Source organism: Camellia sinensis, chromosome 15 (assembly GCF_055761805.1).
Source record: "Camellia sinensis isolate YWXY chromosome 15, ASM5576180v1, whole genome shotgun sequence".
In the NCBI taxonomy this organism is placed as follows: Eukaryota; Viridiplantae; Streptophyta; class Magnoliopsida; order Ericales; family Theaceae; genus Camellia; species Camellia sinensis.
Window position 1 is genome coordinate 138,201,070 of NC_138975.1, and position 25,918 is coordinate 138,226,987.

Sequence of the window (25,918 nt, forward strand, 5' to 3'; positions counted from 1 at the left end):
TGCAAGTAAAGAATGTAGAGGTTATTAGTTGTTATCAGTTATTGAATATGGACGAACAGTAGCAATGGGAATAAAGCAGAAATGACTGTGAGTTTCGAAGTACCTCATGGGCAACCATCGTGTCGAAGTGGCGACGATAAAAGGCAAATGTCATGTCCTCGCAGCTCTAACGGCGGCATCTACCATCATATCGCCTTGAGTAGGGGACGGCCAGAGGGATCTTATCTATCGGCTTTGGGACAAGGGCTGGGAAATAGGCGTAAACCCACAGTTGCAAGAAAAAGTCGGCAATGTGAATCAAACAATGCATGAACAGATATCGAACAGAAAGTGCAAAGCAGAAGGCGCAATGCATGAACAGATATCAAACAGAAAGTACAAAGCAGAAGACACAATGCATGAACAAATATAAAGACAGAAAATGCAAAACAGAAAGCATAAGAAGAAACAAAATTGAAAGTGCAGTGCATACCTCCCAGGCTCTCCAATAGCCTCTGACTCTATCTCCCTTCATGTGGGAACTGGAGCTCATGTAGCCGTAGAGTGTCACAAGGTCGGCTCCACCCCAATCATAAAATCGAACCCAGGTAGGGTCACAAGGGCACTCAACAAGTACAAACCTGTGGTGTTCCACCTGCTCGCGAACAAGGTGGTACCAAGAAGGTACATCAGGGAGCCCCGGATGTAAGCACTCAAAGAACCAATTATACCGCACCATAACTAGCCTGTGTAGAAGTGGGCTCGCTCCGAGCAGGTAGATCCAGGCCGCCTTCCACTCGTCCATGTAGATGTCAAAAGGAATTGGATCACCCCCACTTCAAAGCCTGTGATCATCGAAAAGTCATAGGGGGTCATCATCATCTCCCCAACAGAAGAGAAGTAGAAAGAGTTAGTGGTATCCCACTACCTCTCCACTAATGCTCCGAGTAGACCCCAGCTAGCTATGTGACGCGAGAGCTCGGTGCAGAGTAAGACAAAGCCTGCCTCATCAACAAGGTCGCGGACCTGAGGGGGGAGCTCGTGATACAATCCCATGCTATCACTGCCCCGTAACCCCTACAAGAGCGAAAGTCCACCTATGGCAAAGAAAGAGTGAATTAGATAAAAGACAGTGATAAAAGGACAGTCAGATGAAAGGCAATGCAAGACAGTCAGATGAAAGGCAGTAAAGCATAAATATAAAGGTTGTACCTCAATCGCACCATAAGAAAGGTGAGAGTCTGGCTCCTTCAACAAGAGATCCTCTGGTACGCCATCAATGAAGTCATCAAAGCGTATCATGCCTTCAAGCGCCATCATGTGCTTGCCGGGGTGGTATGTGGTCGGATCAAAGGGCCTCACCCTTAATGGTAGTAACTTAGGCTTGGGCCCTGGGGCGAAGACCTCGGCCTCTACCTCGAAATCGGTGATAATGTCCTCTATTGCCTTGCCAGCCTCAGCAACTATAGGCTCCGCGACCTCAACAATAAGTGGAAATATAGGGACCTCGGGAGGGGCACGATCATGAGGAATATCATCTGTCATCTGAAAAGTGGGTGAAAACTGAAGAAAAATGGAGAAAAGAGGGAAAACTTGGAAAAAGTCAACCCTAGGAGAGAGAAAATGGGAGAAAAAAATCAAAGCCCAGGAAAATTTGCGAAACCCAAGAAAAACTCGAGGGAAACAAGCCCAAAGTGTTGAAAACCCCAAAAAATTAACGAAAACAAAATCTGATCGGTTCAAAGTGAAGAGGATCGAAAAGGTTTTACGAATAAAGTTGGTGTGGGGCATTAGAAAATGCGTACAAAGCACAAATCTATAGAGAGGAAGTACCTAGAGAGAGAGAAAAGGATTTCGAATATGTGGCTGTGAGGAAATGAAGTTTGGTTATGTGTTTAAGTAGACCCGTGCCGAATTGTCAAAATTGCCCCCAAATTTGTATTAGTGGCCGACAGGCCACTAAAAGTGGGTGGCCGCCTACTATTAGTGGCTGGTAGGCCCTTTTTGTGGCCCAGTGTTGGTTTTGTTCCCCTTTTGCCCTAGCAGTGTCTGGGAAGTCCTATGTTGGGTCTGGAAAGAAAGATTGAGGTATTTGCGTTGGATTTGATTTTCGAGGAGCCCGGATCTGTGTTCCGGTTACGCTGTTCTAATGTCCGCCGTACTCCAGCGCGCAAATGTGCCCCAATTTCAAATATGAACAAGGTGTATCCTTTTTGCACATTTCGCAAGGCCTCCGGGGGGGTAAGTCGGAGGTTGTTGTCGGACATCGTTTTTGTGTATTTTGTCGATTTATATCTCTAATATCTTCTTTTGCATAGAACGCGCACTCTCACATATATCTTATGTTATATATGTGCATTGCATTGTTCGTCACTCATATGTTTCTCTGGTTTGTATAGAGCATAGAACATGTTTTTCGATTATTGCATAGAACGTGCATTACATCTTATGTTGGTTGTCTCTTATGTTGCATGGAACATGTGTTGTCATCATACTAATTTTCAATATGTCGTATTGTGTCGTATTCACGTATGCCGTGGTGTCCCCCCCTTGTCATGTGATTTGGGTTCTCTCCCTTTAATCTTGCCACGCGGTAGAGTGGCTTGATTTGTTTTGTTATCCTCTCTATGCGAAAGTGTAGATAGGATCACCTCGCTACGCGGTAGTGTAGCTTGGTTGTTCTTGTTCCTCGCCACGCGGTAGTGTGGCTTGGTTTACTTTTGTCCTCTCTATGCAGAAGTATAGATAGGATCACTTCGCTACGCGATAATGTAGCTTGGTTATTTTTGTTCCTCGCTACGCAGTAGTGTGGCTTGATTTGCTTTTATCCTCTCTACGTGGAAATGTAGATCGGATCACCTCGCTACACAGTAGTGTAGCTTGTTTGTTCTTGTTCCTAGCCACACGCTTGGTTTTCCCTTCTCCTCTCTACGCGGAAGTGTAGTTAGGATTGCTTCCCTACATGGTAGTGTAGTTTGGGTTGTTGTTGTTTTCTTTTCTACACAGAAGTGTAGTTAGGCTTGTCTTGCCCCGTGGTAGTGCGGTTTGGTTGCTTTTGTTTCTTGCTACGCAGAAGTGTAGCTTAGTTCGTTCTTGTACTTCTCTACGCGGTGTCGTATTAAGGTTCTTTTGTCTTTTTCTATCCGGAAGGGTCATTAAGATTGTTTCTTGTTGACCAAACCACTTGTTGCGGTAGTGTAGTTTGGTTTGTTGTTTCTCACCTCTACGCGGAAACATAGTTTGGCTCGTTTCTTGTTAACTTTTCCTGCACGGAAGTGTAGTTTCGAATTGTTTCTTATACGCAGAAGCGTAGTTAAAGTTGTTTACTATTATTGTTGCATTGTCTTGCACCACATTTTTTCGAATGGTACGCTCATTGTATTTTCAATTGTCATATCGTATCATATGTATTGTTTTGTATCTTGCCTTTGAACTATGCTGGTTTAATTCCTTGCAAAGGGATACGTAGGCAACTTTCGAGCTCAACCAATTTAATTTATGTCTTGATTGTTTGCCCAAGTCTTACGGTCATGTCAAATTGGGTCGTCTCTGGGCTTTGACATTCACTCATGTCATTTCATGACTCTGAGCACTGTCAAAGTAGGGCAATTGTAGACACCCAATTTTTGACTGCCCTTAAAACTTGGGCGCCACCGATTGATCACCCAATGATGAATGTGCACGTTTGTCCAAATGCTCAAATTCCTCAGCAGGAAATCTCAATTTTGAGCCTAAAAAAACCTATAAGCCTTGTGCCTTGTTTTTTGACCAAAACAGTAATTTTTCAAGCCTGACCATCCTAGTGGCCTGTCACCCACTTGTGTAAAATTTCAAATCTTTTTGTCAGCTGTGCCAGCTGTCTATACAGATGCATACACTGCACCAGCTATGCCTGTATGGATATTTTCGAGATGGTCTGATATATTTCTATATATAGAGGATTCTCTCTCAAAAATTAGGATTAGAAAAATTTGTGAAGTAAAAAATCTTGGAAAATATTTCTCTCTCTCTCTCTCTTTTGCAACTTCTATACCCTTTGCCTAGATAGTCCAAACCAAACCTTGAGGGTTATTTGCTGAGGTGTTTGAGCTTGCATTTTAAGCTCTTGAGGGTGTGAAATTAGTGGTTTGTGAGTCAAAGGGTCATTCCTCTTCAAGAGTTATAACTCCAAGCTGTTTTTCCTTATTCATTTACCATCATTTATTGTTGTTTTTGTACTGTTTTTCACCCGTATTTATAGGCTGAAACTTGTGGTTTAAGGCCATTAAGGGTAGAGTAGTGGACCACCCCCTCTTTGACCCTTGCTTTCTAGGCCTTTACCCTTGTATTTCTCACCTTGTCATCAACTTTTTTTAAGCCTTTTACCACTGATTTTTAGAGGTTTTCAAAGGCTAAAAAGTAGTGTTTTTAAGTCCCAAAAATAGAGGGGTTAGCCACCTCTCCCTTGGCTTATTTACTAGCTTGATTGCTTTTAACTTACTCTTCTAGCTATTTTTACTTTAATTCTAGTACTATTTTGAGCTAATATAGAACTGTTTTTATGTGTTAGTTTCATTTGTGCTTTGTATAGCATGATTATAGTGTAATAGTACTTATAGGTTTGGTGTTTTAGGCATTAGACACCAGCCTATTTGAGTTGATAGCATTTATTTCATGCTTTTCATACTTGTGTTCATCTCTATTCATCTTTGTACTTCTCTCATTTCTTGGCTTCTTCCTTGCTTTGAGAGTCGTTTCAAACCGATTGTTTGTTTAAGCTTGAGACAGAGATTGTTGTGCTTAATGGTTTAATTTCTTCGGAGGTTCATTACCAACAGCATGACATCTCTCTCATGCCCAAACAATCATTTGTTTGATACTTCTTTCCATTAGTGGACTTAATGCTCATTTTGGACTAAAATGACTAAGGAATGGAAAGGTAATTAAAAGATTTGTTAAAATTGGAATAAAATATAGTAAGATAATAAAATAGTTTGGAATTCAATCGAACGTTAATTGAACCCGTTGAGTCTTGAAGCATTTCATACTAACTAGTGATGAAAATGGTTCAAGTTTCAACGTCAACCGCTTCCCTTGATCAATATCACGATAGGGAGAGGGTTCGTGAGTCTTTAATTTTGCATTTATTGAAATTGTATCCCTTGGTCCATAAGTCATCACGCAATGAATTTGTGCCAATTGATGGCTTGCGAATTAAGCCTACCATTCCTTTGAGCTATTCGATGATAAGGAGGGGTAGGGTGGGAAAGCATCCCCTGAGGATGCTCTATTTGTGCTCTGTTTGTTTTCTATTGTAGCGGGAGAAACCCAACATTAGTGGCCGGCAAGCCACCTTTATTGAGCGGCAGGCCACTATTAGTGGGCGGCCGGCCACCATTTTTGGCATGCTGGCCTCCTTTTTCTGCCAGGCAGTTTCCTTTTTCTTGCAAAACAGAAGCATTTTGGTAGCAAAACAGAGGCATTTTCGGATGAAAATCGGTGTTCATGCATGAGCCATCCCTAGTATTTCGAGGCTTATTTAAATTATGTTGTTATAGTAGTATGTTGTACTTAAAGTGGTGAACTTGTAATAATTGATTACTTAGTTAGTTCAATTCCCAATTTGTAATAATTAGCTAATGTAGTTAATTTATTTCATTTGCTGATGTCATAATTAGTTAAAGTAACTTAGCTAGTTCATTCATTCGGATCCTCCTGTGTGAAGACAAACTTGTAATAATGTGTATGTCTTCTAACCCCACCTTTTTCTCCTATTTATTTACCCACTTACGATGAGATAGTTTAGAGCATCCCATTTCGTTTAGCATTTCTCATGACTTTGTATCCATTGTCTTGCATGCATTAGGCCCGGCGCATCATTCTAATTCACATTGTTAGTTAACACTTCATTGAATATGTGCTTAAAGCTGCATGCTATCAAATTGATTTACATATTATGCTAGTAGCTGGACCTAAATAATTGCATACTGCATGTATTGCATTACACATATTACATTAGTTAGGATCATGCATTTTTCTAACTATTTTCTCTTTTTTGGCTCGCCTCGGGAATTGGGGTAAGCTTTATTGCTTTAGCATATTGCATAAGTGTGATTGTTGCCACATCAAACATGATTACCATAAGGCTAAGTGCTTAAGTGTTATACTTACTTAAATACCTGTGGATGAAGGCTAATTGCTCAAATTGGGATCGTTTGATTAATGTATATATGAGATTACTTTTTCAAGTGGTACATATTCGAAACACTTTCAAACAAACATGAAATCAAAATGTTCCAACTTTTACAAATTAGTCTATACTTGTGTACAACACATTGTAAGTTAGCCTAATAATCGGAACAAGAGCATATAATGTAAATGAAAATCACATCATGCTTAGTAGAGGCCGATCTTTGATCGGGGCGAGTGGTGTGCTCAATTCATGACCTTCCCCTCTTGTACTTAAGTTCCTGAGCCAAGACACTTTAGTGATGACAGATAAATGGCCTTTGGCAGGAGTCTCGGGTTTCTTCAATTTTCCAAAATTATTTAGGTGGCGACTCTGTAATCTGGCAAAGCAGACCATTTTTGGCATTTTGATTCAAAATCGATTTTTCAAAAGATTTGCTGGATTTGGACTCTTTGTGTTTATCTATTTCATATTGCACTTGTGAGATCAAATTCAGAACCACGGGAGTCCGAACTGTAGGGCTATCGTATCCGAAAAGAGCACGAAAAGCAAGCTACAGGCTTTGGCGACTCTGCTAGGGAAAGATAGAGAACTTAACTTGAAATCATGATGTGAAATCTTTATTTACATATATATGTTCTTTGCATTGGTGTACTTAAGTCACTGTGTTTGCCATCTGTTATTCTGAACGGTTTGTCGAAGGCTTGCCCAAAAGCTTGCCAAAAGGCCGACCAGTCATGGGCTCTGTCATATTGGGAACACAACCCTTGGATCTAGACTACCGCTGTACCGTTTGATCCTCCTTTCACTTCTCAATGTTAGATGTGAGAGGTATATTAGGTAGTTTTGTCGAGTTTCATATAGAAAAGCCATAGTGACTGTTCTAAACTAGGACAGGGCGCTCACCTGAATGCAGGATTGCGTGAAACCGCTTGATTGAAAATAGTGAATAATAGTTTATGACAAAAACTAGAACAAGGTAACCCTACCCCCATCATAGGGGTGTTTTGCCTCTCTCTTAACTGGTATGTGCTTTATAGTGAAGCTGTGCAGGAATGTGCATATTAGTGGTATAGTTGGCATCTATTTTGGACAGAATTCAGTGTGGAGTGCAGCCCTACGGCTTTGATCATGTCTGTGTTGATAACATCTTAGCTGAGGTGTTGTGCAGTTTCTGATTGCTGCTTTTTTTACTTTATTTCTTTTGCTAGGTAGTTTAAAACCATAGTCTCAGAAAGTTCGGATATCTCCCAGGTACTCTGGACCTTGGTCGGAAGACTTTGCAAAGTCGGGGATCTTGTTGGGGGAGAACCTATGTTTACCTCACTACCACCAGTTACAAGGCAAATGAGGATTAGACAGAATTTACCAGTCCAGTTCCTACAACAGTCACCCCTCAGCTCACCTATGTCCAGTCCGGTTCGAGAACAGTCATCTACTTCCAGTCCAGCATAAGACCAGTCACCATTCCAATGGCACAGTATCCCTCAGCCAGTATGGAGGAACTAATACATCATTTGTAATAGACAGTTGAGACACTACAGCATGACACAGTCCGTGAAACCGAGGTTATAACCAGGCTATAGTAACAGCAACCGCAGCCAACAACGGCCTCTGCATCACATGTACCCACCGCAGCTATCCTTATGCCTAGTGCCACTGCTAATACTGCCAATGTTCAAGAAAACCAGGGCAATCCAACAGTGTCAATCCCAACAATTATCATTTAATCAATTCAGTTTTAAGTGTTGAATTATATTATCAAACACCCCTTTAGTCACCAATTATTTCCAAAAAAAATCCAATATTAATTTGACACAACGAGATTGTTTAGTGAAAAGTAGAAATAATTTAATTAAATTAAAATAAAACTACATTAAATAGTACCAATATTACATTGCCTATCTTCCTAATTGATTTCAAAATTAAGAGGATAATTTGCGCCGTGCAAATGGGCCGAGCTAAGTTTGTGTGGATCTTGACCTTGGGCTATACAAATGAGCCAGGTTAAGTTTGCGTGCAAATTAGTCGAGCTAAATTTACATAGGTCTTGTGTTTGCGTCATGCAACTGACCGAGCTACGTTTTCATGGATCTTGAATTTGGGCCAAGCTAAATTGATTTTCTAAGCTGAAATGGCTTTGGGACCATGCTAGCTTTGGAAGATCGGACAACGGTTGGCAAATTATGACGATGTGGAGTTGGCCACATGATTGAGCCGAACAATCGAGCTGAGTCTTGCGTCTAAGGTTAGCATGGTGTAGCATGTTATTCAATAGTCTTAAAGGCTACTAAGGTTTATTCAATACGGTTAATCAATCCTTGACTAACCAAAATGGTGTTCTTTGCTTGATTGTCGAGTTAACAACTGTGTTATTTTTCTTGAACTTTAGAGATAAGGATGTTAAAGGATATACATTATCCTTTTAAGATTTGAACTCTTGATAGGACTCTACGAAGAGGAATTAAAATCTTATTAAGATTCTACCTTGCGAAATATATAAAAACTCAAAGATAAACCCTAAAAGAATAATGCAACTTTACTTATTGAATCTCTAGAGAGTTTTTCTTATATTGATCTTAAAAATTAACTTAAGGAATTTTATGGCACACATCTGCCAGTTAGCTCACTTGAATTGTTTTGTAGGCTATACGATACCGCTTAAGAAGATACAAACTTAATCGCAAAACAAACACGTACGACAAATATTTTGTACCTATACAAAAATCATGACATGTCAATTCAAATATATCATTCAATCGAATAGCAGACGACATGTAATCCATCTAAATTTTTTTTTTATATATAAAAAAAAAAAACCTCTTAATTATCAGAAATTATCGTCTGCCTACTCCCTTTCAGTCCCATCCGCATTAGGGTTTCATTTCCCTATCCCCCAATCAAACTACCTACTTTATCTAATTTTACCTGCCCCGTTTGGTGACTGAGAAAATTGTTTCGGCCATTTCCTAACCCACCAAACAGAGTCCATTACTCGTCTATTGGCCATAGCGACAACAACAATTCGTGGTCTAACAGCTGCAGACACTAGTCTCTCTCATCAGAACAATGACAGACGAGTCCAATTCATCTGCAAAGAACAAGAAACCGAACGTTGAGTCCAACAATGAGTTCGGTGACTATGGATCGGTATCGAAGAAGCCGAGAATCGATGCATTTGATGATAACCAAGAAGAGCTCAGACCAGAAGCTTCGAATGAAAAGAACAGCAATGAAAATGGTTCCTCAGAAGATAAAGAGCAAAATCAAGAAGTGGGTTTTGAAATTGAAGCAGAGGTGGCCGAAGATAAGGGTTCAAGGCATACCATGGAGGATGCTTGGGTTGTGCTTCCTGACGCCAGCTTGGATTTTCCTGGAAAATTGAGGTTCAATTGGGTTCTCTTTGTTTCTTTCACTGATTTTTGCTTTAGAACAGTGCTTTGTAGATTGATAGTAATGGTTTTGATTGGACTATAGTATGATGTTTGTGTGATTATCAAGAGAACTAGCCATATGGTGTGCAATACTTGTGTTTGAAGTTTGGAGAAAAATTGGGAAGTTTGGGAGGTGGGGTTTGCTAAAATGGCCTTTTAAGTATTTAGATCACAAAATTTTAATTTTGTTTGTTAGTTATTTGAAATATTATTCAATATTATTGTTTGTTATTTGCATCTTTGAAATTTTAATGACTTCGTTGATTTTACATAATATTTGGACATTGGCTTTTTGGGAGGCAAATTTTTCTGCTAATGGAACTGGACTCTCTGGTAGTCATTTATATATAATATCCTGGATAGGGGTAGTTGGCTTCTTTATGCTCTGTTTGTTAGGGTGAAAAATATTTTCTACAGAAAACTTTTCCTAGAAAATGTTTTCGTTGGAGGTGGAGGTGGAGGTGGAGGTGGAGGTGGTGGGGTGGTGGTGGCGGCGCCGGCAGTGATGGTGGTGGTGTGGTTTCCATTGACTTATGTTGACAGAAAACATTTTCTAAAAAATATTTTCCGCTCAAACAAACAGATCGTTAGATGAGATAGTGGGATTAGTATATGTAAGTATATGTTTTGGTGGGAATAGAAAAAAAAATTTTAACATGGGGATGAATCTTCAAATGGTGCCATTGGACAAATTGGAGTTTGATAACCATAACTGACAGCATTGGATTGATTTAAGTTCTGTGAATTGACATGAACCTTACAAGTGAAATGATTGTTGTTTTCTGTGATAGTACCATTCCTGATGATTCATTAGAGTTTGAATACTATACAAAATATAATGGAGCTGTTCAATTGTTTTTTCTTGACAGATGTGCACATTATGCAATTTATGATGGGCATGGAGGCCGGCTAGCTGCAGAGTATGCGCAGAAGCATTTACATACAAATGTTCTTTCGGCAGGCTTACCACGTGAGTTGGTGTGTTTGCTTGGTCTCATTTGATGCGTGTTTTCCACGCTGTTTTCTTGCTAGTACATATTTTGAATTCTTACTTTTTCCTGTAGGGTCTGCATAGTTAAGTTAAAACCTTAGATATGGATCTTATTGTTAATTGAAAACAAACGTGGTTCATGAATTTTCTGAGCTAACATCTTATATATTCTTTATTTTAATTAGTTTGTCTGTTTCTCTATTTTCTTTAGTTCTTTTATCACTTGCTTTTTTCTTGTTAATTGGAATTAATCTTTGACTTCCCTTTTTATGTGATTGTATCCTTCCATATATGTAGCATTGTACTTGTTTCATAATTTGTTTCCATGGCCTGATGTTACTTTGAATTGTCATCATATGCTTTAATGGATTGTGGTTATACTCTAATTCTTGTTTTACTTATCATGGTCTATGACAATCACAGTTGGACGTAAAAACTGCCAAGAAGGCCATACTTGATGGTATGCTAGTTTCTGTACTTTCTTCAAATTATTTGTATTTATCATTTATTAGTAGGTAATATCTTTTTTCATATTTTGGCCAAAATTGTTTTCTTGGTGATAGAGGTTTTATTTATTTTTTATTTCCTATTCAAATCAGGTTTTCGAAGAACTGATGAGTCCCTTCTTCAAGAAAGTGCTACAGGTATTGTTAGGTCTCTTTTTTGCGTAGTAAGCATTCCCTTGAATTGTATTACCTATATACATTCGCAGTTCTTGTGAATATTTGATCCATCAAGTTGATGTTATTCTGGTTTTTATTGCTTGATTAGAGAACTTCATGTTTAGTATTATAAAAAGTTGTTCAAAAGAGATTATATTGTTAAGCACCAACACCTACTTGTAAGCCACTGCAACTCGCTCCTAGTTTTATATACAGATGCACAGTAGTAATTTAAATTGTTTAAGGGTTTTATTTGGTGCTTTGAATGTTTAATTTAATCCATGGACTTAATAATCATCCCTGATATACTATTGGGTAATGGTTTACATGGTTGAACTTTCACAGCCTATGGTTTGGAGTGAAAAGTGGTTATGAATTTCTTGTCTTATACATTGAAAACTTTGATGATGTCAAGTCTTATATAGTTGGTGAAGTTGCTCTTTTAGACCTCATTTATGATCCATTTGATACAAGAAAGTGTAGGAGGGATGGTGGAATTTTCTCTGCGAAAATGAAATTATCTTTTCTTTGCCTTGTTTGGTTGAGTAGGGAAGAACAGGACGAAGGTTGCTACTTGATTTTGCTATTACAGCCTTATAGGTTAAAGAAATAGTCTCTCTGTTTAACCTCCCTTGAATTTAAAAAAAAAATATATTATAAGTCCCAAATTCTTCATACACTTAGAATTCTCTCCCAAATTCTTCAAACACTTAGAATTCTCTCTCTCTCTCTCTCAATACTAATAATGTACATATATATTTCTCTTAAAAAAAAAAATTTAGTCCTGCAAAGTTTAAAGCCTCAATGCCTATGAGGCTTGCACTTCACTATGTGAGAGGTGAAATGAATCGCTTAATTCTTCCTCATTTTGAACACGAAAACTCTCACATGAAGTTATCGAGACATATCTTTGTTCTTGAACAGTTTATGTTCTTTTTCTTTTTCCCTTTGCTTGATAAATCCTAGACTTAGAAATACTACAGATTTTCTCAAACTGTATTTTTCTCATCAGGAGGGTGGCAGGATAAATCCTATTGGCTTGAAATGAACAGATTTTCTTTTCCCTTGGCTTGATAAATCCTATTGGTTGTATTTTTCTCATCAGGAGGGTGGCAAGATGGTGCTACAGCTGTATGTGTTTGGGTATTAGGCCAAACTGTAAGTGTTCTGTTATTCTCACATGTTGATTTACTGTTTCTACCAACCTAGAAAAAAAGTTGTTTCACAATAGTGTAATTTGGAAAATGAAAATAATTCGAAGGGCAGATGTTAAGGTGATGGTCTAAGTGGGTCCTTTAGATGTTCATTGGTTTAGAACACCTCTCAACCTTTTTGGATATTACTTCCTAGTAAACATAATTGTTTCTTGGCAAATGAATAAGCTCTGAGGTTATGCCCACGTGGGAAAAAAATAAATGTGCAAAACATATTTTAGTGCTTTTACAAGTCATGGTTTGTTTACTTTTTGGTTATGCTTTTCTTTATATTTTCTTGTGGATATATGGGGAACTTTTAACCAGTCTTCTGCTGCATGTTTTCTAGGTGTTTGTTGCTAATATTGGAGATGCAAAAGCAGTGGTAGCACGGTCATCTACTGCAGATGGTTTGCAGAATACTTCAGATGGAGCAAGTTTGTTAAAGGCAATTGTTTTGACGAGGGAACACAAAGCCATCTATCCACAAGAACGTGTACGAATTCAGAAGGTAATGGGGGAATGTTCTAAAGCTTTATATCTTCTATTTACCCTTTTCTCTCCTCTTATTCAGTGCATATGTTGAATTGATTGCAGAATCATAGGTAACAATATTCTTGACCACTTGGGATGCATGACATTTCTTTCTGAAAGTTAATATTGAGTGTCATCTGAACTAACTAAATGTTAGAAGTACAAACTAAGATATGATGTGGACCTCATGCTACCTTTTACCACGTGATGTGGACCTCATCTATCACTGAACAGCCTTTGTCTGTAACTAATGAGAGTTCATGCATCCTTTTTCTTCTTAATTTTGTGAAAGAAAGAAAAATATACTTTTGGTGTCCACCTTTGCTTTTATTTATGCCAAATTTCAGTGATATTTTCACTCCTAATTTAGAAGAAAAACTTTAGTAGGTTGAAGTAGAATATTGACAAGCTTATATTTGAGTGGATAAAAGGGTGATACTTTGGTCCAAAAATTTATACGGTAATACAAATATGTGGGTCTTACAAAGAGTTATTGCAGCAGTCATTTGTTCCCTGGTTGTGTATTTATTAATAATGAATTTACTTACCTTGAACCTTATCATACATTTTTGTTAATAAGCACCCTTGATGTTTTAGGCTGGTGGTTCTGTGAGTTCAAATGGACGACTGCAGGGACGCCTTGAAGTTTCCAGGGCCTTTGGGGATAGACAATTCAAAAAGGTTTGTTAGTTTTCTCATGTGGGTAGTTTCATTTTTCTTTTCAAGACTTTTGCTCCAAAGAATTTCTGAATAGCCTTGTCTCCAAAGAAAAAACAATAGTAATAATGATAATAGATGGGAGAATGTTTTATTCCTTGCCACAAATCGGCTACTTTTACTCGATGCATAATGTGTATTTGGGTTTTCTTTTCTCATATACTTTGTTTCTAATTTGTTGCTAAAATCTATTGATAATGATGGCAGGCATGTAATTACTTGTATTCGTTCTTATTATATACTGGATATGGATTTGCCATGTAAAATTTCATATCTTTTTCTTGTACGCATCCAGAGTGATTTTTAGTCTAAAACATCAGATTTGTTCTTGAGCTTTGAATCCATTACAATTTATGATGCATCAGTATATCTCAAAGAATTCTGATTAAAAAAAAGTATATATCAAAAAATGTGAAATGCAGGTGGGTGTTGTTGCAACCCCAGATATTCATTCTTTTGACCTTACAGAGCGAGACCACTTCATCATTCTTGGCTGTGATGGCCTGTGGGGGGTATATCATCTGTCCACTATCTCTTTTGCCTTCATTTTAAAACTATTTTGTCAACACACTTTCCAAGTTCTATTATAAAGTTGATGTTGTTAACAACTGTCAGGTTTTTGGACCAAGTGATGCTGTTCAATTCGTTCACAAGCTGCTAAAGGTCAGAATGCATCTTTAACTTCCCAACTTTTGCCTGTTTCATTAGGATTGATGTGGCGTTTATTCTTTTAATTGTAGTTGAATATGTATATTCTCTTCCTGGTTACATAACAGTGAATTTGTCCATTCTCCTCCTAATTGCATTTAAGTGAATATGGACATAATTGTTGCCCCAACGGTATTCTAGAATAAGGGCACTTGATGACTAAATTTTTTCTTATGCTTAGAATATCACTCTCCTTTTTTTTGTTAGTTAAAATGCAATGTAAATCAAATGGACTGATTCAATTACCAACCTGTTTATTATCTGAGTAGTACACTTGTTTCCTTTCATTCTGACCAAATGCTTTAATACAGTGAGTGATATCAGGCCCTGTTTGTTGCAGCTTCTTTGTGCTGAAAACTGATAATTAGAAAGTAGAAGTTAAAAGTACCCCTCCCACATACTTCTGAATAATCATATTTTTTTCAGCTTGTTGAAGCTATGTTTGAGTAGTATGCAAAAACTTTATCAAAACACTCTAAACAGAGTACCCCACAAACCCCCCCCCCCCCCCAAAAAAAAAAAAAAAAAAAAAAAAACACCATAAGCAGCCTCGTAAGCTGCACCAAACAGGGCCATCATTGTCCACTAAATTCTGCTTTCAAAGGGCTTTTATTGTAAATTACAGCCATATCATTAGTAAAACTTCCCAGAATGCATCTAATTGTCCATCAATATGGTGATAATTGATAAATAATCTTTAAAACATGGCCTGATTGTGGTATCCGAGGATTTTATCAAATGGAGCTTGGTGATAAATATGGGACAGAAAAGGCAAAATCTTCCCAAATATTGTTTTGTGGGTGTGTGTTTTTCATCCTACGTATAGTTTGTTTTTGTAGGGTTTGACTCTTTGAAGTTGCCTATGCTAAAAAAATGACTTGGAAGGTTTTTTAAGCACAGCTTGCTGAAACTTCACAATTGTTTGGCAGGAGAGCTTACCTGTTGCAGCTGTGAGCCGCCGCCTTGTTAGGGAAGCTATCCGTGAGCGCCGGTGCAAAGATAACTGTACTGCAATTGTTATCGCTTTCAAGCACAAGTAGTTTAAAGGTTGCTCAAATTCTATTCTGGAAGAAACAACTTTTCCATTTCTTGCGTGTAAAATGGGCTCTCTGTTTCTTTTTTTCTTTGAATGTCCAACATGCCTCTTGGATTGTTTACACTTGTTGGAAACGTTTTTGCTGTGTTACTCAGTTTTGATATGTGAAATGTCATGGTAGCGTATAAACACAAATCTCAACTATGATACTGATTGTAGTGCTGTGCCAAACAATTGTATGATTTTTGCAGTATTTTCAAAATGCTGGATGTAAAAACATTTTGTATGTGAAAATGTGATCAGGAGATTGTGGTTTACTTTGTGTAGATACTTGTACATACATTAATGTTTAGACTGCCATTAGAAGTAGCTCAAGACATGATAAGATTTAAAAGCACAAAAAACCATATATCTAGATGATATACCAACATGAAAGTCCGGGAACTGGTCTTGTTGCAAAGAAACCTATGTTAACAGTTGGGGGAAAAAATGATGGCATCAATGTCGAATTTGATGTCATATATTAGGAGGGATGATTACAAAATGTTACTACATGTAATTGATTACAAATGAAATTGATGAAATACAAATAATTTAGAACGCATAATCAAGCTTAGAAAAAAAAATTCAAAAATGGCAATTAGTTTTTATGACCTTCTTATACTGCTTATTGAAATTTCTCAAACCACTCTCTTAGGAAATTTTTGTACTTGTTCATAAGGAATTCTTTTTCATATTTACTACAAATCTCTCAAAAATGTTTTAGTAAAAATTTCGCTAATTTTTAAAGTAGTTGATGTAGAGTTTCTTAGAAGTTTTCCTTCAGTTTTTTCCAAAGTTGTTAAGTGTAGGACACATGTATCGGAAATTAGCTTCCCTTTGTCAGTTTTTTCTTTGTTTCTTCTTCTTCGATGACTATAGGTCCAATTGATGATTGAATTATCTGAACTAGCTTATTATGGTGTCTTCAAAATCTCTTATGGGGAAAATTATTGGATACAAAGAGGGGATCATGCGATATACCTTAGTAATCACTATTTATCGCTTTCATATTGTTAGGGAAAGTGCTAATATAAATCAATCATAACATAACAATTATGTAGAAACAGAATAGCCAATAATTGCTCATCTTATTGAGAATCTTTTCCATATAACAATAAGAAAAAGATTTTAAATGAGTACTGAAGTTGCTTCAGACCACCATATGCAATGGTTTTATCAAGCAAATCATGAGTTATGGGGACAGCCCCATGTTTGTACAAATCATTTGTATTCTCCAATTTTAGGTGTTTTTTTTTTCTTTTTTTTCTCTATTAATGGTGCTTAACAGGGAATATTCTTAACCAAAGTGCAGCTTCATGCACCAAGTTGATGTTTCCATGGAGAAAGAAGAAGGTTCATGCAACCTCATTTGAGAATTGACTATTTTAATTAATTTTTTGATTTTTTAATAAAAAGATACGCAAAAAAATAAAGAGAGTAATGTGACAATTTATAATAACTTTTTGACTAAAATTTTAAGTTCCCAAACAAGGCTGGCAATTACAAATCACTGTCCATGCACGTCTCTCTCTCTCTCTCTAAGGTCAAGATTTGTCTTCCAAACCCATGCCAAGGTTAGAGAGAAGACAGAGACGGCTAGTTCTATTTTGGATAAATTATATTGGAAAAATTACAAGTCGGTGGTTTTTCCACAAAATTATTACAAGTTGATGAAAAAATTTATAAATTTAATTATTAATATTTATAAAGTTTCTCACTAATATGTAATTATTTTTGTAAAGATACACTAAATTAAGATTTCCCCAATTATATTTGCATACTGCAAAAAATTTCAGTATACACAATTTGTGTCTTTTGGATATAAATTTTAGAACAAAAATTAAATGTTCTAACATAAACTTCTAAATAAAAATGAATTATTCAGATATATACATTTTGTTCAATAGTTGATATCCGAACAATTAATTTTTATTCAAAAATTTATATCAAAATAATATCATTTGGATATAAATTATACATGCTAAAATTTTATGTGGTGTGCAAATAAAATTTCACTTCTATTTCGCCTTGCACAGTTTGGCCTATTGAGTGTTAAAGCATCGTTTTCGTTTCGACTAATATACATCTAATTCTCCTTTTCTATATATATCAAGTAATTATTGAGCTTAAATTCTAAAATGCCTTAAAGATAATGAGAAGTAAAACTTTTAATTATTAATTTAACCCTTGAGTTTCAAAACTTTCGCACATTTCAAACAAAGAATTAGAGTTTTTTTTTTTTTTTTTTTTTATCCCATTTTATTATTTGTGAATTTGCATGTTGACTGCATGTGCTTCTTCGTTAGGTTAACTTATTTCTAAGTAATAAAATAGCAAAGATAATAAGAAGAACCACATGCAAACTTTGATTCTTTCTTCACTTCCCCCTCCTTTCACATTCCGATCATAATAACTATTTCAAGCACAATTATACTGAAGTATAATGATCACAAACTTAACTTAAGTTTGTTCCTTTTTCCCGAATTATTTATACTAAGACCCCTCAGCTATTACTATTTACAAATAATCCTTTAAAAAGGATGTATTTATACGATTTTCATAGTTGAGGAAGTCAATACGTAAAGAATAGACGGAGAAGAATACACATACGTAGATGGAGAGTTTCGAATCAATGACCTTCTAATGAGATGTAAAAGTTCTAATCAATCGAATTAGCCCGTTGGTTAACTTTTGGCATATTAGCAAGCCCAAAACACAAATAAATAAAGTATAAAAAAATAAAAATAAAAAGGAAGGCAAGTTCTCAAATATTATCCTTTCAGACAAAGATTAAATCACAATTATTATTGATCTCCAAAAAAATATTTAAAAATGAGTTTGAAAAAGGAAAATAATGGTTGGATGTGCTACAATCTTTGTTTAATAATATAAAAAATAATAGTATTACCATTGGCAATGGTCCAATAAAGAACAAACAAAATTTGGGTAATGATCAATGAAAAGAAATAGGTTGGCCTTTTCTTGAACTGCATGGCCAACATGCTCAACTTCAACCTTGTCTCTCCCAACAAAAATTCAATTCTCAATTTATTGTCAACTAACATATTGGAGATTTAGATAAAGCAATCACTACAGTGTACAGATTACCTGCAAAGAACAAATATATCAACAAATTACAATCATCATATTTCTCTATATCATATTAATTATATATATATATATATATATAGATATTGTCAATTAGATTGACATATCAAATGATAAGATAAGATGGTTAAAGTAGATAGTCATTGCAGTATTATTCCAAATTTATTATCTTCAACATGCTCACTTATATGTGACTGGTCTCTCTCCAAACACGTGTACAATATTATATTTTTTATTTTTTTTGTAGGAGGTGAGATTCAAATAGTGGACCTACTGTTTGCTTTAGTACCATGTTAAATTGTCAATCAACCGCACATTTAAAAACTTAGACTGTTAAAGAGATGAACAACTTTAAAATTTATCTCTTTAACAAATTTACTAACCTCTTCAAAAATGATGATCTTCGTGGGAGTTTGGTGCACTAAGTTAGTTTTGTTAATAAGTATCTTAACAACACTTGTTAAAATACTCAAAATAATTATATACGCTTTGGCCATGTTTGTTTGGGCGGACTGGATTAGCATTCCCATGACTAATAGTCCTAGGACTACGAATCCGTTGGATTATGTATCCTATCTTAACTAATAGTCAAGTTTAAAATAATTAGTCCCCACTTCAATTGTTTAACCAAACATCGGATTAATAATTTTATTGGACTATTAATCAAATCCCAAGCTCATGTCCACCCAAACAAACATGGCCTTTATGTGAATGTGTCATAAAAACATGTGGTTTGTTAGTCACTAACAAGACCATATACATTATAAGTCTACTCAACACATATGCATGTATTATAAGACATATTGTGGTAATAAATATGTCTCATTCATAATAACTCTATGATTACATTGCATATGCATCAAATAATACAAGCTTTTAAATAATGTCACTACACACACACACACACACATATAAGTTCCTCCATATCTATTAATTGTAGATCAAACCAAAGGACTCCATAGAGAAGAAAAGTATGGGAAAAAAGAGAGTTGAGAAGATGAAGTTGCTTGTGGCACTACTGGTTTTGCAGTTGTGCTTTGCAGGGTTTCACATTGTGTCAAGGCTTGCACTCAACATTGGTGTTAGCAAAGTTGTTTACCCAGTTTACAGGAACATCATTGCTTTGCTTCTCTTGTCCCCCTTTGCTTATTTCTTAGAGAAGTAAGTCGTTTTTCTTATTTGTATGGGATCTTTTATTCCCAAATTTCTCTGTCTCAATGCATTTTCAACAGTACGATTTTGTCTGATGATTTTCATCGTACCATGTACTTAAAGTGCATTGAGACAGAAGAAGCCCCTTCGCTTTATTTTTTTGAGAAGTTCGTCCTTTTGTTGTGTATAAAATCTTGTTCCCAAATTTTTGTCTCAATTCATTTTCAACAATAGGACTGTCTCAAAATTCTTACCATAGTGTACAGGTAGAAGTGCATTGAGATAGAAAGACAAATAATTTTCTGGACAAATTACACTTGTAATCCCTGTAATTTGCTTCTTGTGTGTCAATTAGCTGTTCTAATTGTATCAATTTTACTCAAAACTTTTTGAATATTGTGACAATTTAGTTCAATTGATAGCACACCTTTAAAAGTTATACTGAAATCAAAGAAAAAAAATAGACTATTCACTCTTGTAAAAAATGATTAAGAAAATGGCATCCAATTCGAAATTGGTCCATTCCCGTTTGAATTGACTATGTCACCATCAATTTATATCTAATTTCTTAGCGGTTGTTATCAATTGGACTAACTTGACATGATGTGAAAAATTAAAAGGAAAATTTGATATAATTAGAACTATAAGGACTAAATTAACACAAGAGATAAACTATAAAGACTGCGAGCATAATTTATCCTCTCTTCTTTTTTTTTTTGGGTATAAAGAGATTTGGGGTTAGACAATCCGTGACAGGTGCTACTTGTTGGGTAATTAGAGGTTATTTTTCTTCTCATTTGGGTTAAACACCCCATAATAACTATGTTCTTCTTGATTTTTCAGGAAAGAAAGACCACCTCTTACATTTTCTTTGCTGGTCCAATTTTTCCTCCTAGCATTAGTTGGGTAAGCAACAAATGAGCTTCCATATGTAGTACTAAGTTTTTTTTTTTTTTTGGGTCAATTTTTATTTACTATTTTTTTTAATGTTCTTTTGTGGACCCCAGAATTACTGCAAATCAAGGATTTTACATCTTGGGGTTGTATTATGCAAACCCAACCTTTGCATCTGCAATGCAAAACTCAGTTCCTGCAATCACTTTTGTAATGGCTTCTGCTGTAAGGTATAAATAGTATATATATATATGGAAAAATTAGTTTCAAGTGTATCAATTTTGTCTTTTAATTTGTCATATTATGCTAATTTGGTCTAATTGAGAATACTTGTTAAGAAATTGAATGAAAATTACAGGCAAAATTGATAGTGGTGGAAGGAGGTGGTGGTATGGGGAATATATGAAAGAGAGAAAATTAGTGAATGAACCTCATTTTATCCTTGATTTTCGTTCAATTTCTTAATGGGGTTATAAATTGGACCAAATTGGTACTGTTTGCGGAAAAATCTAACTACAATAGTTTGATAAAGATAAGTATGAGTTCAGTGTCTTTCAATCAACCTGTAATCACAAATACAATGAGCACTTGCAAACTAGTGTGATCAGTCGAGGGGAGCACTCTAATATTTAAGTCGATAGGTGTAAGCTATGTTCTCAATGTAACAATGAGTACAAGTGCTCCTCTCTAGGTTTCAGGTTCGAATCTCACCCCCAGCTGGTTACTGGCGAGCCACTGTGTCTTTGCCCGGTCAATCGGCTCAAGGCCCCGAGATTAGTCAAGGTGCGTCACTCCGAAGGGGTGCTGGCCCGGATACTCGGTTATCAAAAAAAAAAAACAATGAGTACAAGTGCCAACGATTGTGTGCCTTAACCTAAGTATGAGAAGTTGGATTCCTATTTATACCTATTTGCATTACTATTGAGAACTTTATACAACCATTTGCATACATTGTTTCTCTCGACATAGGTTCTATCCCTTTTTATCACTTTTTATTATATAATACACTTTAACAAATAATTTTAGCTATCTCAGTAGGATGTCCTAAGTATTAATGATTGCATACCTGAGCCTTAGACGTTGGATTATTATTTATAAATAATTACATTATCATTAGAGTTTTGTGCAACCACTTACACACGATGTTCCATCCTAGGTGAGGTTGTGCCCCCTGGTCCAACAATTCCCAAGGAATTGATCAATCTCATCCAATCTTTCCCTTGATTTGGTCCACCCTCTGTTCGGACTTGTCCATCTAAATTTCATATTTGACTGGACATTTGACTACACATCTTGCTCAGCCACTCTCACCCTTGCTTAGCCGAGCAACATAGTCATATAAAATTGCCCCCTGTAGATATAATATGAAAAATTAAATATCAAAATTGATACAACTGAAACAACTAGAACCAGATTTAAACAATGGACAAACTAAATCCACAACTGGCGTAATTTGCCTCATGTATGTATATGTGTGTGTGTGTGTGTGTGTGTGTGTGTGTGTGTGTGTGAGTTCATCTGATTGTTATTGTTCATCTCTCAACCACTCAGGCTGGAGCAAGTTAATATAAGAAGCAGAGAGGGGTTGGCAAAAATAATAGGGACAGTTGCAAGTGTGGGAGGTGCCACTCTTATTACTCTGTACAAAGGCCCTCCTCTTCTACACCAACTACTGGGAAATTCCATACCAGGAGGAGAGAGAGGAGTAGGAGATATGAATTTGTCTTCAATGGAAAGTCAAAACTGGACATGGGGCTGTATATACTTGATTGGCCACTGCTTATCATGGGCTGCTTGGATGGTCTTTCAGGTTACTACTTACTCTTAGTGTGTTTATTCACCAACCATTATTGAAACAAAATTTATATGTGCACAGAATGAATCAAATACAGAATATACAGATGTGAGATAAATGTTCACAATTATAGATGCAAATATGTTCGTAATTACAAATGTAAACATTTTTTATCTCCCATTTATATATTCTATATCTAGTTTTTTTTATACATATAGCACAACTGTTATTGAAAGTGTACTAGTATTACACAGTGATGACCCTGTTTGCCACTCATCACATACTGCATATCCATACATTGGAAAAGGTTGAGCATTTAGAGAAAGTAAATAGGTAATTAAATGCATGAAACTCATTTTAAAGCCGGGTTTAAAGAGGGCAAAATATACGTAATGTTTTCTTAATTTTTGGAGCGATTGATTCCATAACTCAAAACCGTATCACTAGAGACACTAATGACAAACCTTATTGTTAGGCTAAGCCATCCTTAAGCATCTAAAAATAGTATCTCTACAAAAAAATATATGGTATAAACTCAAACTTAGTGTAATATAGGTTACGGAATAGATTTGATCCACAAATTATATTTTACAAATATTTGAATTTTTTTCTCAGTGTGTAGTGTTATTGATCCGTGCATACATCAGAAAAGCTATGCATCTTAAGTATACACCCTATAAATTGCTCCCAAAAAAATGGTGTGTATTATTTATTTTTAAACTTGCACTCAAAATAAATCGGTTCCATATAATTAATTTTCAAAGTACTTTTCAATATACACTTTTTTTTTTATAGCACATAGTATTATTATTTATTACCCTACATACATGGATGGAACAAGTTACTAAACTAGAAATTTTATACAGAAAAGTGTTATTTTTAAAAATAATGATGGGTTTACTACACAAAAGTCACATCATTCTGTATAATTTATTTATTTATATATTTTAACAATACTGTAAATATTTATATTTTGTGAATATTTGCAGGGACCTGTGGTGAAGAAATACCCAGCAAAACTGTCAATGACCTCATTTACAATATTTTTCGGATTGATACAGTTCTTGATCATAGCAGCTTTTGTAGAAACTGATCCTGACCGCTGGAAAATCCAATCTGCTGAAGAAATTTTCACTATCTTGTATGCTGTATGTCTAATCACTTATCAATGCCCTTCTTAATTTCTACTAATTTTACACATAAATTTAATGGGAATAGTTAAATTTATGATATGAATCTAATCATCTTGTGGTTGTTAATTAAAGGGCATTGTGTCCTCTGGAATTGTGATTTCTCTTCAAACTTGGTGCATATGCAAAGGAGGTCCTGTCTTTGTTGCCATATTCCAGCCAGTGCAGACAGTTTTAGTTGCTATCATGGCATTTGCAATTCTCGGCGACCAGTTATACTTGGGAGGGTACGTCAAATTTTAATGTGACTTTTTTGCCATCAATTTAGGCTTTAAACGATCGTGTCATATGAGCTGAAATCATAACTAAATAGATGAAATTGGTAGTTTAACGATGAAATTGATCCAAATGTTCCAAATACTTTGAAACTAATTAGCCTGCATCAAGTTTCAATTGCCATACCTAAATTATTGTTGTATGCTATCTTTGCAGGATTATTGGGGCAATTCTCATTGTATTTGGACTTTACTTGGTTCTATGGGGCAAAACCAGAGAGGAAAGAGTGACAACCCAAGATAAGGAAGAGACAGTATTAAGGAAGCCTCTTCTTGATTCTGACAGCAAAGATACTCTTGAATGCGACATTCCCTGACATACCCTTCTGCTAACAGATCAAGACAGCTCAAGGTTTGAAGAAAAATGGGATCATCTTTGAAGAAGATTATCTATGTCCTACAAGGTGTGAGATAATCTCAACATATCAACATGTAAATCTCAGATAATCTTCTTTTTTTTAATTATTTTTTGTTTTTAGCCTGAAAGTGAATTGAAGAGAAGCCCATATCAATGAAGTCTGAATTATGAGAGATCTGATTTGATCGGTTGGTTGCTTATCAGCCAGATAATTTGAAGTTATTGAAAGTGAGGCTTCATGAATTGTACTCTACCATTGACTACTTCTAAACTAACTAGAAGACATGTTATTTTATTTATTTTTCTTTCTGACAAGCCTTCCCAAGATAAGGCCACATTTGACCCATCTCTATGAAGTTCACATATCTATTGTTACATGGGCCACAGTCCTGTGGGCGTAAATAGGACCACGGCCCGGACCCAACCCAAAGGCTTAAGCGGTTAGGTGGATAAACCGCCAAGGCGTAACCTTTACACAGGCCACGCTCTGTAACTGCGCATACCAGCCACACTGGCTCTAATACTAAGGTCTTATTTGTCATAACCTAAAAAAATCAAAAGGTCAAAAAGTCACTATTCTATTTAAGTCACATCATTTTATTTAAATTACATTACCTCTCTATTACATCACTTCAAACCCAACTCATATTTCATAAAAAGTTAAAAAGTACACTTATTTAGAACATCCCAAACAACCCCTAAATATGCAACCACTAAGGAAGTACAACCACAAAGGAGGATGGAAGATCACAAGAAAGAACACATGGAATTTATTAAGCACGCAATAACAATAACATACAATTTCCATCTTATTGCTAGTGTAGGGCGGCAGCATTATTGGTACTGACTTGGGTAGCACCACCACTTTGTAGCAGAAACTTCAAAATTGACAGAAGGGTGGACAAGTTAAAGTTAGGGAAGAGTGTAATGAAGATAGTGCCAACATTCAGAATAGTTTGCACAGTAGCGATACGTCTATGATGATACTTGAGAAATCCATGGAACATAAGAGCTAGCCTGATTGCTCCAAAATACAAGTGGGTATATCATGACACCGATAAAATGGTCTGTCATACGCAAGAGGATTCCAAGGCAATAACTGCAAAAACGATTGAGAAACCTACAGGCACAACATCTACAGGGATGGTGGAAATCAATTCAGGTCGGAGGTATGGATTCACTTTCGGCAATCTCTGATTAAAGAACAGATATGACCTATAGAAGGACCTTATTGATGGAAAAAACCAACAGTAATGCAAGGCAAATACACAGAAGATGCAAGCATGGGTACAGGAGCTCACTACAAGTATATAACATGAAGAAAAGTTAACAGCTAATTTAAACTTGCTGTAAACATTAATTGATCATAGAAGTTTGCCTGATTGCATCCAAATAAACGTCACAACCATATGCATTCAAAGTGGGAAAGAGGATCTAACTTTCATGGACATAAATAGGTAAAATTAATAGATAAGGAAACAAGAATATTTTCAACCATCTAGAGCTCCTATGAGTCCAAAGATTTGTCTACTTGAGATTCTGCCGGCAGAAACAATATAAGAACTCAAGTCCATTAGTTATTTTACACTAACACCGTTCAAACCTGTCCCCGGCCATTCACCACGACTGAACAGGACGAGCAGAGAGGCTCTCATTATCGCCTCTCTCTCACTCTCTCTCT

At 36.0% G+C, this 25,918-nt stretch overlaps 2 protein-coding genes across 2 annotated transcripts; both read left to right on the forward strand.

The window, feature by feature from the left end:
* The first annotated feature begins 8,851 nt into the window (after nt 1-8,851).
* LOC114284860 (Protein phosphatase 2C family protein) lies at nt 8,852-15,744 on the forward strand. The gene is made up of 10 exons (XM_028227813.2): nt 8,852-9,534; nt 10,452-10,560; nt 10,997-11,033; nt 11,173-11,217; nt 12,341-12,393; nt 12,778-12,939; nt 13,560-13,643; nt 14,102-14,191; nt 14,295-14,342; nt 15,317-15,744. Exons 1-10 carry the CDS (start codon nt 9,218-9,220, stop codon nt 15,425-15,427), a joined length of 1,056 nt encoding a protein of 351 aa, XP_028083614.2. The 5' UTR covers nt 8,852-9,217; the 3' UTR covers nt 15,428-15,744.
* Nucleotides 15,745-19,299: 3,555 nt separating this feature from the next.
* UMAMIT4 (nodulin MtN21 /EamA-like transporter family protein) lies at nt 19,300-24,507 on the forward strand. The gene is made up of 7 exons (XM_028227770.2): nt 19,300-19,734; nt 20,569-20,631; nt 20,733-20,849; nt 22,171-22,429; nt 23,404-23,562; nt 23,680-23,831; nt 24,037-24,507. Exons 1-7 carry the CDS (start codon nt 19,547-19,549, stop codon nt 24,194-24,196), a joined length of 1,098 nt encoding a protein of 365 aa, XP_028083571.2. The 5' UTR covers nt 19,300-19,546; the 3' UTR covers nt 24,197-24,507.
* The last annotated feature ends 1,411 nt before the right edge of the window (nt 24,508-25,918 follow it).